This window comes from Poecilia reticulata, chromosome 20, assembly GCF_904066995.2.
Source record: "Poecilia reticulata chromosome 20, P_reticulata-male-v2, whole genome shotgun sequence".
NCBI lineage: Eukaryota > Metazoa > Chordata > Actinopteri > Cyprinodontiformes > Poeciliidae > Poecilia > Poecilia reticulata.
The window spans coordinates 9,219,865-9,236,870 of NC_088849.1; the positions used below are offsets into that span (position 1 = coordinate 9,219,865).

General features: G+C 37.1%; 1 protein-coding gene across 2 annotated transcripts in view; it reads right to left on the bottom strand.

The window, feature by feature from the left end:
- Positions 1-5,689: 5,689 nt before the first annotated feature.
- Positions 5,690-17,006, bottom strand: part of LOC103482308 (receptor activity-modifying protein 3) — a 37,279-nt gene continuing 25,962 nt past the window's right edge. For both annotated transcript variants that reach the window (XM_008438398.3, XM_081602024.1), the window contains exon 4: positions 5,690-9,362. In XM_008438398.3, coding sequence (XP_008436620.2) covers positions 9,107-9,362 — 256 coding nt within the window. In that variant the 3' untranslated portion in view covers positions 5,690-9,106. The remainder of the gene's footprint in view (positions 9,363-17,006) is intronic.

The following is a 17,006-nucleotide window of genomic DNA, read 5'->3' on the forward strand; positions in this document are numbered from 1 at the left end:
AGTGGGTGGAGAGAAACCTCCCAGCTCTCGGGCCTCCATAGGAAAACATTCGAGAACTTTATCATCACTTGTAAGAGGAAGACATGTTACATTAACCCCGCGGTGAGGAGTCACATGGCGTGTTTTAGATGTAAACTGTAATTTGGGCGCGTATGCCAAGATCAAGGCAGAAAACACGGAGCATAAATATTAGAAAATACAGTTTCTAAAGTTGCTTTAATTTCCTGGACTGTCACATTTACTTGAGGAACATTTGGATCTGTGGTTTATTTCATTTTAACTTGAGTTTTTTTTTTAAATCACTTTGCTTAAGGAATAACTCTTTGTTTTCAAAAACATATATCTTGTGGTTGAAACTGAAGTTGGAGTCAAACACGTTTTAACTATGAATTCACATCACAGGTCCACAGCAAAAAGTTCACAGTCATGTCAATGAAAGTATTAGTGCCACCAAAATTAAAAATCTTCATACATTATTTATGAACAATTTAGTGAAATAGCTTTGTCATTTTATCTAATGCAAACATATCAGGTTGGTACTAATTAAAATGTTCATGACATCGCAACACAGTCATAGCAAAGTCATGCAACTTGAATGTAATGTGCATTCAAGTTGCGTGTTACTGTAGTTGGTGAGCTAAATGACGACCAGACACTGAACACACATTTTTACTACATATATTTTTTTACTCTTTGCAGTTCTAATTTGTAACAATAGCATCAGTGAAAGCCAAGTTTCACCTGAGAGAGAGAGATTGTTTGATTTTGGAGATTTCCAGGTAAGACTGAAGAGGAAATGCATGAAATTTGCTTGAGAACTGGTTCATAATTTTTTGTATGTCGTGACTCAAGATTTTTTTGTTGTTGTTTTAGAGGGAATGACTATAAAGCATACTCAAATTATAATTTTATTCGATAGCAGAGAACTTTATGAAAGCAATTTTTGATGCATGTTCAAAAAGGATTTACTATTTGAAAGAAAGAATTTATAAACTATGATGCACAAATAGCTGAATGTCATGGAGGCTTAAATAACATTAATGGGAATTTTAACTGAAAGAAATGCACCGAAGCAATTGAGGAAAAACTGTCATGTTTCCACAGTGAGGACCATTAATGTGCAGCAGCTACCTGATAAAAACCCATAAACTGTTTAGAGGGTGGAAGTGAGTTTTATGCTAAATAGCATTAATAGTATTCTACCTTTTATGTATAAACGTTGAGCCTGAAGTGCATCACTTGCTTCTTGTTGGCTACAAAAACCTACTCTGAAAGGAAACAATAAAAAAATCTGATTGAGCAAAAAAACAAAAAACAAAAAAAAATCAGCGCCTCTTATTTAAAATCAGTTTCTAAAAGAAAAAAAATGAAAGAAATAAATGCATTTTAAAAAATTGTCGGTTCACGTCCAGCTTGACCGCAACTGTTAAAAAAAACAAAAAACACCAGCAGACCTGGTTTTAAGTTGCTATTTTTGTTTAAGAGCGCTCTCGGCAGTAACAATGGCAGAAATCCGCATCGACCTTGAAAAGGGGCTTCTTTGTGCGCCACCAGCATCTTATCCATCACAAAGGAGCAGGTCTGCATGGACGCCTGGCACTCTCACACTTCCTGCGCTGCTTTTTGGTCAAAACCACTGGGTCAACCCACTTCCCTGTATTCTTCTGTCAACTCTGGGAAAAAGCTTTAATATCCTTCCTGTGAGCAGGACGCTGGCTGACTAAGCTCCGTGAGTGGCCATCCTCGTGGATAATGGCACGGCGCTGCATCTCATTCCGCACGGAGTGACCTTTTTGTCTCCTTTGTTTTGCGCCTCTACATTCTCTTGCTTCGCAGCGACGAAGAAGAAGAAGAAGAAGAAGAGGAGGAAGAAACAGAAGAGTCCTTGCATTGTCTTCCTGATCAGAATAAATGTCGCCTGGTATCATGGCATTTGTTTATTTAGCGGCGACTGTTTGGTGCTCGGTGAGTTTGTCGCTGCCAGCTGTGTGCCCCTGTCGGAGGATTTGACAGCAATGTCAACACCATTGAGCGTCGCCCAGCGACAGCATTGTTTGACCCCCCGAGTTTATTTATACGATGCGGAGATAAGATTGAAAATTGCATGCTTGATGTTCTCTGCATTGTTCCAAAAGTTTACACAGACAGATAGAACATCAGTTGCAGGTTCAGTGCCACGGCTGTTTGCAGAAGCTGAGATAATACTGTTGACCTGACAAAAAAAAAAAAAAGTCCAAGATGTGGATGCACACACATGCCTAATACTACAAGTGTAAACTTTCCCAGGGTTCTGAATCAATGGGAAGATGGACGTTTTTGTGTTGCGTTTCAATACAATATTTCAATTCAGTGCATGTTGACCTATCTGGGTTTGTGGGAATCAGAGGAGGTTGATAATTGACTTTTTAGTCCATCTGCCTTTTCTCTCTGTATCTTTTCTAGTTATTCTTGATTTATAAGTGACTATAAGTAAATTGAACTGGTTAGTATGACTGGAAAAGTGTTATTTAGTCAGTCAATTTACTAATACATGTCATTTTTATGATTATATACTATTAACATGACTTACTGTCCTAAATATTTCAGTTTTTTGTTTATGTTTTTATTGTTACCTAAAGTTACAATTACTTTGTTCTGCTTCTCTAAATTGTCCTAATACCTTTTTTTGTGTTTTCAATAATAGAAAAATGTGTTTTTTTTATTTCTGCATATTTACATATCATTAGACATTTTCTATATCCCCTTTCATGTCTTTATTTTTCAGCTTTGCTAATATTTGCAAAGTTTTCACAAGACACAAGCAGATTATTGCACAGGAGACGACACTAATGTGGAGCCACAAGGATCACAACTACTAGAAAATCACAGTCTAATCAGCTAAATGGACTCAAAATGTAAAGGAGTTTCAGTATTTATTCCTTTCCTCTCCTTGAAACTATATTCTGCATTTTTGACCCCCACTATCAGGGGGCTGCAGCGCCATAGAAACCTTATCCTTTTTCTGCAACATCAAGACAAACATGTTTATAACAACCACTGGTGTACATTTTTGTAATGAGAAAAACAACAATTAAATCTTGTTCTTTGTTCCTTATAATTGGATAGAAACAGATGAAGCACAATATTGAACAGGATGATGAAACAGGTGTATTATGGAGTCTTCAAGTAAGTGAAAGTAAAAAAAAAAAAGAAAACTTTTTAATTTGACTTTTATTCAATTTTAAGCTTTGGACATCTCGTCGGTGACTTTTCATAATATCCATGTGGAAGTGGATGGAATAAAAATGTCTGTGTGCGTACTTGAGCAGTAGAGGAAACAGGCAAAAATCTATAAATTACAAACTTATTTAATATTTTTATCCTGGATACTTTGTTGTTACTCAGTTGCTAATGTTATTTCACTTTCATATAAAGCTGCTCGTTTTATCTTCTCGCAGAAAGAAGATGGTACAACTGCATGCCTGTCGATACAACTTTTCCTGGCTTTTCAAGCCAGGCAAGAAGAGCATCACTCAGACAAACAGCAACAACTACAGCAGTAACAACAAACTCCACAAACCTGACTTTTGTGGAAAGGGATGATGAAAATTAAATGTGAAATAATTTGAAAACACAAAATTAACACAACAAATCACCCTGAAAACATCAGACCGTTAGTGAAACATGGCGGCGGCAGCATCAGCACATCAGGATTTATGGCCCAGTTCAAGTTCAGATATAAATCTAATTGATCATTTGATGCAACAAAATGCGCAATAAGCATATGAATACTTTTAAAAGCACTGTCGCTGTTCTTTGCAACCGATAGTGAATCATCATCTGCAGTAAAGGTGACAAACTGTTATTTGACAGGGTGACATAACACGTGTCATGAACATGAAGGAGTCTTTATGAATGTTTATGATTGTTGTCATGAAGTGTCATTCGGTAAATAATGAAAAGTTGCTTTAAACATTGCATTAAAAGTCAATTAAAAGTGTTAAATTTGCATTTGAAGTGTCATTATTTACCTGGGACTGCTTCAAGCTCATGACCGTTGTCATGTCTATGAACAACCCTTCAAATAAAGTGTTACCATGTTTTTGTCTTTCATACTGACGTCAATGTTTAATGATGTTTCATGAATTTCAGTCACGCGGAACTGAAATGTGGAGTTTGACCATTAGAAAGGCCTCCTTATAGTTTTCATGTTATGTCACTTGTAGACATGACGTTGCATTCGGATGTCAGCGTTTCAGTGTGACAGTCAGGAGAAATGTTAATTTCATGCTTCTATGACAAAGTAGAGACTGGATAGATTGTACAGTGGATGTGTCAGCGACTTCAGGTTCAACATGGACAGCTCCGATTTGAGTTCAACTGGGAAGTCACCGTCTGTAAAAAGCCTCGCAGCAGACCGTTAAATGATAAAATGAACTCTCCCCTTCAGAAAGTGAATAGATGGCCTTTGGAAAGTGATGCACATTTACACAGAAACAGCCTTACATCCCTACAAAAGCTAATGTCATAAATAGAGTGGGTCCTTTTCAGAGTAAGAAAATCTCAGGTGGATTTATATCAAGGAAAGAAAAAACCTGTTGAACTTGTAACGATGCTAACTATCAGAATCATAATCAGATCTAACTGTATTGGCTAAGATTGAGAACACAAACAAGCAGTTTGACTTTGGTCTCAAACGCTCACAAGATACAGACATTAAGAATCTCTAACTTTAGATACGTAAAGATACTCAAACTCTTTTTCATTTTGGGCCACATCCAGGCCGTGAATGTTCTCAATGGACCAGTTGTGTCTGAATGTATTGATAAAAACCATTAACAAACTGCTAAAATAAATACAGAAAATAAATAATTTTAATTAAATAATAATATATTATTATATAATAAATTAAATAATATTAAACATCTTTTTACATTGATCAGTCCCTTTGAATTTTTTTTTGTTTCAAAATCACAGATTTTAGAAATATTTGCAAATGTATTAAACCTTACATCAAGTTTTTTCACTTTTACTACAGTGTAGAAAAAGCAAAAAATAAATAAATAAAAAATACTGCCACCTGCAGGTGGGAGTTAGCACTCACTTAAATCAGATGCTTTGGACCATATTTGCGTAAAATTATGCACTAGCATGAAAAAAATCTGTTGATTTTTGCATAAATTACTACAATCTCAGAATTACAAAAAGCTGATACAGCTTGGTGTTGGAGTCTCGAGGGCCGGATTTGGCTCCCCGGGCCTTGAGTTTGACACCTGTGCTTTAGAGGAAATAAAATGGAGGATAAAAGGAACAATGTGTACACGTGTGTGCATATGCTGCCATTTTTTATGTGTAAAGAAAAGTTATGACAACACAAATATGCAAATATGCAAAGTAGCTGACTACTCTGGCTGTGAGGCGTTTGTTGTGTTCATCAGAGAGATGAAACGTGGAATAAACTGTCTTTGGTTACTGCCATGCACTTTCTCTACTTTAGAAGGTAAAGTCCTAACCAGTCTGTGTCCGCAGAGATGTTAGCTGCCGTTTCCTGACCCGACATAAACACATCTTGTAATACGATTATCTCATAAAAGCTCTTCGGCAGAAAGCAATTCAACATTAATCAGGATGTAACATTAAAAAAAGCATGTGGCTTATTATTTTTCTGAAAACAAATAAACTGCAAAATCAAATGAGACACATCACAACATGACTATTTATTATTTATTTAGAAAAGACAACATTTCAAGGGGAGTTTCTTATTTTTTTTTACCCCTTCCCTATCCGTCCTGCTTCTCATTTCCCTCTGTGGCTCTGACACACTGCTGTACCCTGAACACTATCCTCCCATTCAAAGGGCTTCATGCAAAGCTGGTCAAAGGCAAATCAGCAAGCAGATTTCACGCGTCGTGTAAAAACTTGTGAAAAAGAAAAGGTCACCAAAAGCACACCTTGAAGCATTAACAAACATTAAGTTCATATAAGATATAAATAGATAATATCACACCTCAAGAATTAAGTTAGAAAAATGTTAATATTTCTCAGCTTATTACATCAACACCTACAGCTAAATAAATATATAGTTTATTTCATAATCTTCCTTGTCTTATTCCTCTTTTGGGGATTTTCCACTTAAAAATTCCTTCATGTCAATTAAAAACCCAGAAAGATTTATTCCCTGGTGAAATGTCCCAAAAATGTGTTTGAATGGAGAAATTATGGCCAATGCTACAACATTATTATGGTCTTTGAAACGGTTTTGAAAAAGTCTTCTACCCTGTCATAAGCATCAAAAATTAAAGAAGAGAATTAGAGCATGACAAAAGCAGACTAAGGCTCAAGGACGATTGAAAGAGGCTTCACTGTTGTCTGTTTCTATAAAAGACAATCATCTCCAGATATCAGATTCACACATAACATCAGAAATTGAGTTTCTTAAGATCAATTTTAAACCTTGGAAAGATGATTTTTAAAAAAAAGTTTGATTGTGTTTCTGAGCACAAACCAAGTGGAAAATTGAATCCTTTGCAAAATAAATGTGTGGAGTTGAACAGAGACTTTGAGACAGAGGTTTTTTTTCTGTTTGTTTGATCAGTAACTAAATGTCATTGTGTCCTATCAAACATTTATGACAAACCAGCTGACTTTCTGCTTTTAGTTATGCCAGGCATTTATATCCAGTGTACAATTTAGTGTTGAAAATGCTTGATGGTTCCAAAACAGGTATTAATGGTTTCTGTTCAAAGCTCCAGAAGCTACGCTTACTGAAAGAGAGTGATCCTTCATTGATGCAGAATAAAGAAAAGTGCCTAGCTTATGCTACATCTCACTTGAAGTTAGAAGTGTGCATTTATAAACTTTTGGTAACACAAAATTACACATAAATGTCAGATTCTCAGTTTAAAAGGTGATTTAGATCCAAGTCAAATTCCCACATGGCTCTCCTAGTCATAAAAATAGGTTACCGTACATTTGCAGCTACGGACAATTTATGATTCATAAAAATCTGCAGCAAAAACATATTGCTGCTCAAACTCTGTTTAGTTTGAGAGAGCAGATTCAGTGTGATTTATCTTTTGTTAATCTAAGCTAGCAATGAGCTAATCCTACTGGAACTACAGTTTTGTAGTAGAGTGGATAAGATTTAAAAAAAAAAAAAGAAGTTAATTTTGGACATTAAATCAAAGCTCTCTATGCTGGACGCTTTTCATCACACTTGAACTACCAAGATACCCAAAAATGATGGCGTAAGAGTCATGGATGACTTCAGTTAAGAGTTATTTGGGTCTGAAAAGGCTCAGGGAGTCAAATTAATAATTGGTTGTTCTGTGGTAAACCGACAGCGTGCATCTCTTGTCTGAGTAACAGTGGAAAAGCAATAAAGATACAGTAGACAGCACAGACAGATTTTGGCCTCTATCGATAACTCACCTTTGTGAGCACTAGTATTTCAACAGCAACATGTTATAAGTTACACTGCTACAAAAACAGACTTTTGGGGATCCGTTCAACTGAAAATTCAAGTCTCAAAATATATAAATCGCAGTGTTTCCCTTGTCATTACGACATTTACTCTTTCCAGTGGTGAAGATCCATTCAGTCATTTAGCAAGACTAAACATCGCATTCCTCGAAATAGTATAAATCCCAACATTGGCTTCCTTCCAGGGAACCATACAGTGCGATGATAGAATATTTCAATACAGCATCCTTTGTGACTAAGATCTCCCATCGGCGTAGAGGTCGGTCTCTCGGATGCTTTGGTGTTCAGCGGCGATGCAGTTCTCCGGCAGGAATCTCGAGGGTCAAAAGTCTGCGTCCAAGAGATTTCGAGAATGTAGCACAGAATTGTCCTTCTGGGCAAATCAACCCAGTGAGTGAGGGTCGATCAAGACAACCCACGTCCTTGTCACCTCCAAGGAGTTTGATTATTTAAAGTCTCAACGTGGAAAGCCTCAAGGAAGCTGGTTGGGTTAGCATAAAGACAGTAGACACACAGAAACCGCAAGTTCAATAGTCACATTTGGTAAAAAAAAAAAAAAAACATAAAAGAAATAAAAAATAATCTCTCTAAAGCTTAAATCTGATCTTGTTTGTTCATTTCAAGTGAGCACAGTAGTGGTTTTAAGAAAACGTCATTTTACGACTCATTCAGACAATATTTGTTTTCTTTGATCTTGTTAAGCAATTGTAAGGAGATACCAAATGCATGGAGTCAAAATATTTTTGTCCAATCTTGAACCAAAGATTGGTTGGTTCAAATGTGTAAAAATACATCAGCTCTGATTTCTTCCACAGGCGTCTACAAGTCGCGTTTCTTCCAAATCCAAGTCAAGGCTTGAGTCTTCTAGAGGTGAGTCTAAAGGCTATTGCTCTAAAAATAACATTTATTGAGTCTCTGAAGGCAAGTTCAGTTCAGTTCTCAAATCTTTTTGTCTTAAGACCAAGTGAGCTATTTTAGGGACAAGTCCAAGTCAGATCTCAACTATTTGAGGGAAAGTCCAATTTAAGTCTAAATACTTTTTTGCCCCAATTCAAATCGCCACTTTAAACCAAAGTCAAGTCTCAATTGACTTAAATCAGTATTTTCATGTTGAACACATGCTAAATTATAAAATGAAATTCCTGTCTCTCATTCCAATTTCACACAATCTAGCAATGAGATTAACACCTTAATCTTTTCAGAACACTGAATTCAACGCTGTTAAAATAACCCCACCAAATGAATTTGAACAGGAAATATGCACTTATGTTGAACAAGGACGAGAAAAAGAAGTGAACACTTAATGTCAAATTCCTTATGAATGAAATTCTCTTGTATTGTGACACTAGATTAGGGATTAATTTGGAATATGCCCTCAACTCCTTTCACTTGAACAAAAGAGTGAGCAACTTTACAGAGAAACACACGAGCCATTGGTACATGGTACAATGCCTCAGAGGGGACAAGATCTACGATTTGATACATACGAGCTTTTCATCACCCCTGGTAACAAGAGATTAAGTTAGTTTACTGTGCTATTAACAGACCATTTAATCCCCCCGCCCAAAAAAAAATCTATTTTACAAATTGAAGAGATTTTGGTCCTTCGTTTGAGTTTTTCCTTTCCATCTTGTGTTCTCATGTCCTACGCCAGCAGATCGCTCCTTTTGCTGCACCAGACCACCAGAGCAATCATGGCCAAGGTGAGGAAAACCGGTATGAGGATGAGGATGGTGAGCGTGTCGTCCGGCGGGTCCATCCATATCACCTCCTCTATTGTGCAGTTGGAGAAAAAGTGCTTGTGTATGTGGATGATGTAGCTCTCCACCAGCGGGTTGGGCCAGTAGCAGTCAACGCTTTGGGCCTTGGTCTCTGTGCAGAGCGTGAAGAGGTGATACTCGCTGCGGAGACGGTGAGAGAACAAAGACAATTAACGCAAAACGTCGCAAAAACACACAGTTGCAGAATAAAGGTGAGTTTTATGCAGGCTTAAAATTGTCAAACTGGCCTTTAAATCTCACTTTTGTTTAGCTAGAATTAACCTCAGCCTCTGGGATTTAGTAAGTAATCCATCTTTGTGACCAGGGATGTGTTGCTATTTACTCCCTTTCTTTTTTTTTTTTTTGCACCACTAGCCTTGTTAATCGGAGGTGCCCTGAAGCCTTTCAAGCTCAGCTTTGATAAATTACACACAGCCAGACCTAATCCTTCTTCTCCTTCTCCTTCTCCTTCTCCTTCTTCTTCGGTTTGAATTCTTCATCCTCAAACTCCAGCTATAGAGGAGCTGGTGTTTTCTCCGTTAAAGTCCAAAGCAGCAGCCACAGAGCTGCAGTTTAGGACCTCGAGATAAAACGTCTTGTCTTCATCACTTGGATCAGCTCAAAGCCAGAGGTTCTGAGATATTTATAAAAGTCTGACATCCGTGAGCCGTCACATAAAGGAGTCATAGCAAAGATGAAAAAGGAACAGCTTGGTGTTTTAGGGATGGAATGCTTCTTTGAGATGTGTCTCTGAGACAAATTTCGCCTCTGTTCAGCTAAACAAACAGCGCTGATAATTATTGCAACAGTGCAATTCAATAAATATTATACACTAATAAATCTAAGTGATTTTAACCAGTTTTGCCTTTTTAGATTTGTGATAGTGGCTTTATAATGTTTTGTTTGACACCAGCTGCTCGCTTGTATTTGGGGGTATCAGAGTAAGGAGGCTGAACATGCATATATCCAGCTCACGTTTTTTTCCACTTCTTGTTTGTTTTTGATCATTTTATGCATCATTCACTGTATGAGTGAACAACTGAGCTGGCAAGCTAAAGGCAGAATTAGAAAGGAAAAATCCCTGCCAAAAATAAATAAATATTACATATTTATGAAAACTCTCGGCAGATCAAACAGTTCATTGTTTTAGTATTTACATTCATACAGTGAAAGTTGCTTAAGCTCTATACCGAACAACAACCTGAAGCACACACAAAAAAATATATGAATCTCTGGTCTGACCAAGCTTAGCGCAAATTAATCTGCAACGACAGTTAAAGAAGTGTGAATTAATAATTTTGAGAAGAAGCTCCACAAAGAATAGTAAAGCAAAAAACAAATAAAATAAACCATGTAAAGGAAATTGAGTCATTATATTACTGTGGAAGTAAAAAAAATCACATTATTTTAAACAACATGCGCTGCTATAAACAACAGCTGCTATAAAAATGTGAAACCAGTATAGATGTAGTAAAACATGTTAGCCTTTATTTTGAACATTGTTTAATTAAACAAACAACCCCAGTAAAGATGTTAAATTAAAAGAGACCTTGTGGGATTTTTCTTTTACTAATTTATTTTCATTATTTATTTTGACCTCCTTTAGGATCCTTCTCACTGTGTGTGGAGAAAAGATCAACTTGGAACGTCGTTCATCCCCGTCTGTCACAGTTCCAGGTGTCTTCAACTTTTTATTTTTAATTATTGCTCCAGCTGTAGATACAGGCAGGTCGAGGTTGAGCCATTTTTCTGACTTATAAATATTAATATGAAGAACATGTGACTCTATATAAGTGCTTAATGTTCATATTTATTTATTTATTTATTTAAAAAAACAAAGTCATGCATTACAGTTATGTTGATTGACAGTCTGTTCAACTCTAAAAATGCAAGTTTTAAACAAAAGTCGGTGTTCATCTATTCCATATAAATTGTTAAAAATGGTGGCAGGTAAACACATTTCTTTTTTTCTCTCTAACAGGAAATGATGTCATTCTGTGACTTTTGGGACGGCCAATGACTACTTTCCTCACTGACGGGTTGGACAGCGGCGTAAATCGCTCCAGCGTCTTTGTTATCGACTCTTTTCCTCTTGAACATGTGCAACATGTCAGCTTTAAACGTATAGACTCAGCCTTATTGACGGCAATGCAGACAACGCTTCTGCAGTCGTTTTTAGTCCGGAGTAATTGCTTTAAGCCCACAGAGTGCGTCAGGTGCTGAGGGACGTCGGCGTGGCGTCTCAGAGGCAAAAAAACAACAAAAAAAAAGCCCCACAGAATCCCACAAAGGGACTGCACTGTTGAGTAAAACATGTTGAATCCATGTTTTACATCTAGACCGTTATGTAAAGCTGCGACTCATTTTATAGGCGTTATCCCAGTTTGTAAATAACACTAATAGAAAACATGAGCCATAACCCTGAAGCCAAGGACTAATCATATTAACTAATACATTTAGACTGCTGTCCTCTATACGACCTATAAATTAGGCTCTGACGTCAAACTGCGGCCGCTGTTCCAACTGTATCAGATAAACCTGAATCCCTTTGACGTAATGTAACAAGTTTATGTTTGCATGAAGTCATCAGTAGTAAAACTAGAAGCTGCCATTCTGGCCGTTAGGTGCCTAATCTGTCATGTTCAGCCAGGTTAATGACATTAACTGATGCCATTCGTACCACTGACCACACACACCTAGAGACTCGGTGTGTGTTTGACTGGCAGATGAAACTGAAAAAGACAGACGGAAAAACACATCGAGGTTTCAGGTGTAGATCAAGTTGCAAGCAGAACGCCACACAGTCGGGATCCACTGGCTTTAAAAGTTATTCCCCAAATGTGTTATTATGCAACACATTCAGAACGCCATGCGACAGTCAGCTGGGAGGAGAAAACAATCGAATGCGTTTTTTATGCTGTACTCACTAGAAAATAAGAATTTGTTCATGGATTCATTCTCTCTGTGTGCTTTAGTAAACAGTGTAATTTAAACATGGATTATTATTTATATATATATATATATATATATATATATATATATATATATATATATATATATATATATATATATATATATATATATATATATATATATAATATGTTCAAAACTACTTGCGTTGCACCAAGCGGCTGCTCAAAAAGTAGCAATAAAACGTTGTAAGAAACCTGAGTAAATTATGAAAATGAAATCATTTCTTTTAATAGATATGGTTATATGTTTCTTTTGCTATATTTCATACTGAGGTCTCTCCAGAAAAAGAGATTATAAATAGGTAAAAAAATAAAAGAAAAAAAGGTGACCAATATAGAGTTTTGGGATCAAAAACTCTATAGTGGTTTTAAATGAATCATAAACTTATGAAATACTAAAGATGCCCCTACAGTCTGCAGGACCTCCATGATTGTTTACATCTCCTCAATACTAAGCTATATGTGTAGCTTAGCATTCTGCCCTGGGCAGAAGCCCAGGGATTTTTCTCTGCGACCTTTGAGTGGTTTGTGACTCTTCACAATCAGTTTCAGCTTCACTGCATCTGTATTTTTTTATCAACTGTCCCACAAAGGTTTACTGCGAGTTTCCTCTATTTACATACTTCCTGCACATTTACATACAAAAGTGGGACGACGCCGCGTCTTCTCCTCTGAATACCCTGAGCTGATCACACACTCTGAGGCTCAGAGTCCTAAATTAGATTATTCTTTAGTCACGCTGCTAAATTGTATTTCCAAAATGATATTATATTCCATACGAGCTGCTCCTCGCACTTTTTTTTTGCAGACTCCAGCTTGACAAATATATTTTGCATTTAGACAGCAGCATGGAAAACAATTTCCTTCCATCTCCCAGCAACCGGCCTATATGCGCGATCTACAGCTGTGCATGCTTCTCCCCCAGCTGGGAGTGTGTTTCCATGAGGAGTTCAGCGTGCAACGAGTCAAAGTGCGGGGAATCTAATTGTTGCATGCAGGATGACATGTGGACACCAGTTGTTGTGCCAAATGCAACACAATAAAACGCCTGGATCGCCGCCAGCCCTGTAGAGACGCGGTTCGGTCGGCATGAAGCCAGCAGGACGAGCTGCTCTTTTCTAAGTCAGCGTTGACAAATCTACACCAGTGGGCACAGGCCACGTTTATAGAAACTCTGCAGAGAACATTCACGTTCTGGCAGATTTCAAATGCCGTGTTGTGGACCTAATTCAGTGCGAAGGCAACCTACATTGTTCTAAAGACTCACAGCAAAGGTCTGTTTTCCAATTTGGTTGTTAGAATAGCTAAGGTTTTCTTTCCGTTAGTCCAGAATACGCTTCGGACTAATAATACTTAGTAGAAACAAATCATAAAATCCTGTGTCTCCCTTGTGTCTTTGAGAAAATGCTGAGAACAGGCTACATTTTTTGCAGTGAGGTTACATCTTTCAAAGCTGTTCAGTGGACAGTTTCCCTCAGGGGCACCGAGAAAAGAAAAATGCTAGAGGAAGAAATGACTTACTTTTGAATAATGATGGTCCTTGAGGCCGAGGCACAGAGGGGTTTCTGCTGTGTTTGTCGTGTTGAAAGTTCAAATCAATAGTCCATTTTCTGCCTCATATTATTTATAAAATAGGACCCAACACTTTAAAAGGCATACTAGTTCAATTGTAATCTAAATAGAGAATCAGCCGATCGGAGAGGATCAATTAAATGCATTTAGACCTGAAAACTTGCTAAAGTTCACACTGAGGAAAGAGGAATTCAGAGGATCAATGCGACTTTAAACTACTCCGAACTAGCAAGGCATACCTAAAATAAGGGGTTAGTGTGTTTATTTTAGAAGAACTAAAGATATTATAGTCACAGTCTTCTTCTATAGTTGTCACATGTATTATTCCAGATTACTCAAAGATATCCTTTTTTTTTTTTTAGCTGATCCAAGCACAAACAAAGCTGGATTATCAATTTGTTGTTCAGATACTCGCTTTTTGTTTTTGACCCAACAACAACTTTAAGAAGTTGTAATGACTTCAGAGCGGTGTTGGTTCCCACCTGGACAGTTCACCTGTGTTGAAGAGTCAAGCTACGTGCGCATCATTAAGGCTCATGGTTCCACCACCGACAGCTGTTCTGGGAGCAAAATCAATGTGAAGAAAATGAATGAAGCAGAAACAACCGTGCACACTTTGCCAGTGGTCTATCCAGTGGCGCAGGCTTGGTACTCCCGATTTTAAACAACAGAATGAGCGTTTAGTTATCAGTGGTTGCCTCTCAGTAAAACAGGGTCAGAGCTCTCCGAGCCCCCATCCCTCCACATCACTCTCTGCCTCCATCTTCTCCTTCCACTGTTCCCTTCCTTTTAACTCCTACGGGGGCTAAAAATGTAAAAGTCCTGGCAAAGCAGTCACATTCATGTCAATAAAGTGGGAGCAAAAGTTATGAGTCATGGGTTCAAATCCCAGCTGGTTCGGTTGGTTTTCTCTGGTTTCCAGTAACAGTCCAGAAACAAATATACAAGAAATGCACAACAGTGACGGCGTGAACATGTGTCCTTAAAAGTGAAGGAACATGCCTCCTAGTCCAGAAGTTGCAAGAACGACACCTAACTCACAGTCAAGAGTAAAGTTTGAGCTTAATGTTTCAGTCTAACAGGACATCTTGGTCATTTTCATGCTTCCAAATTGCAAGAAAAGCCTGGTGATCAATAAGAAAAAAGAGGAATAAAAGAGTTTGATATGGAAAATAGTACTTCTCATCCAACATCAGTGTCTGACCTTACAAGTCCACTTCTAGAAAAGTGGTCAACAATTCCCATAAGTGCACTATTAGACATTAGAGAAAGCTTTTCTGAAAGGCTTGAAACATTTTAGCTGATTTTAGCTAAGTTGATGTCATGTTAAATTGTATCGATGATGAAAGGGATGTCACTTAAATTCATGTGTTCGACCCAATACTTTTGATTATATAATGTTTATTTTCACCTTTTCACATTCACTGTAGCCTTGAGATTGAATTTAAACAACAACCAAACAAGGTTTGATCGTTTTTATTCTTACCGAAAACAGTTTTCAAATGTAAATGTCAGAACCTTCTGTGGACACACACAATAAAGACAAACCCAAAAACATGTTGTGAAAAACATGAAGATTAAAGAAGTGCTACTCATCAGTATAATTAAAGTAATGCAATTTCACATTTACCTTTAGTAACCAACACCAGCTAGCTTAATTCAGCTTACTGATTTAATTTAAGTGTCCCATTCAACATTATGTTAATAGACAGCAGAATAATAAGGTATAGGTTAACTTGTTCTGCACTTTTACTTAAAAAACTACAACAAAATTTAACTTTTTTTTTTCTGAACTTTTGCTCCAGGATCAAACTAACAGTCCAAAAAAAACATCTTATTTTGACTGTAAAAATCAGCAGGTGGCCTAATTATAGATTTTTGTTTGATCGTAAAATTGTGTGATATCTACTCAAAGTTATTATACAATGAAAGCCCAATCAGTAATTTTGTCAAGTGTCATGTGGAACATTTGTTTATAGATAATAAACATGCTTAATTATAGCTCAATTATAATCAAATATCTATCATTCAGCCTCATTTTCAGTATCTTTTGCTTGCACAACTCGAGATCTCAGTCTGAGGATACCCCCCTCTGACTTATGTTTTGCTCTTCCACGAATTTAAATAAAACATTAGTTCTTAAAATCAATGGGATTGCAAAATAGTGAACAATGTCATGGGTGAATGTGGTAAATGTTTTTTTTTTTGTTTTTTTCTGAGAATTTACCCCACACAAATAGAGCTGAACTTCTGGCTCTGAGTTTGGAGTTTAGACAAAAGTACGAGAGCCAAGAGGTGGAAGGGAGGAATTAGGTTTAAAAGCTGGATGAAGATAGACACAAATAGATGGTGGAGAAATACTGATCGTGAAAAGGAGATCCAGTTTTGGGAAACATACCCTCCCACTGCTCATAAACACACACACACACATCTTACCAACTGCAGGAAGTACAGAGTGGTTAGTCTCCTGATCGGTCAAAATTTCTCATAAAATGCCACAGTGCAGGAATGACAGCTACTTGAGGGATGTGATTAAGTTCTCGAAAGAGGAATGATAATAATAAAGTGCCTTGTGAAACTATTCAGGCACTTTAAGCTTTTTCACATTTGATTTGCAACCACAAAATTCTACAACTATTACTCGCACAAAGCAGCGCATATTTGTAAAGTCGGAGAAAGGAAAAAATACAAACTGTCAAGTGTTTTTGCAAATATTACCGAGCACTGTGGTGTGAATTTGCATCCAACAATTCACCTAATTACTAAACAGAGTCCACATGTGTGCAATTTATCCGCAGTATAAAACCCAGCTGTTCTGCAAAAAAAAAAAACAGGAAGCACGAGAAATACAACAGGGAGGTCAGTAAGAAAGTTGTGGAGAAGTTCAAAGAAGTGTGAGGTTATAAAACAACATCAACAGCTAACAGAGTTTAACGGTTTAATCCACCATCTGGAAAAAAAAATAGGACAACTGTAAACATACCAAAACACGAGCTTACGCCCGAAATGATAGGCTGCATGAAGAGAAAGCCATTAAGAATAAGTCACATTTGTAGTTTGTCACAATCTGACACATGGAAGGAAGTGATTTGGCCATTGGTTGTATTTGTCATTAGAAAACTACAAATACAGCAACTTAACTTGGAATAATAAGACATAAGATTAAATTTTAGGAATCCAGTCACATGGACGATGTTGCACTGACATCTTTTCAGGAACTCAAAGGAGGCCGAAGCATGTA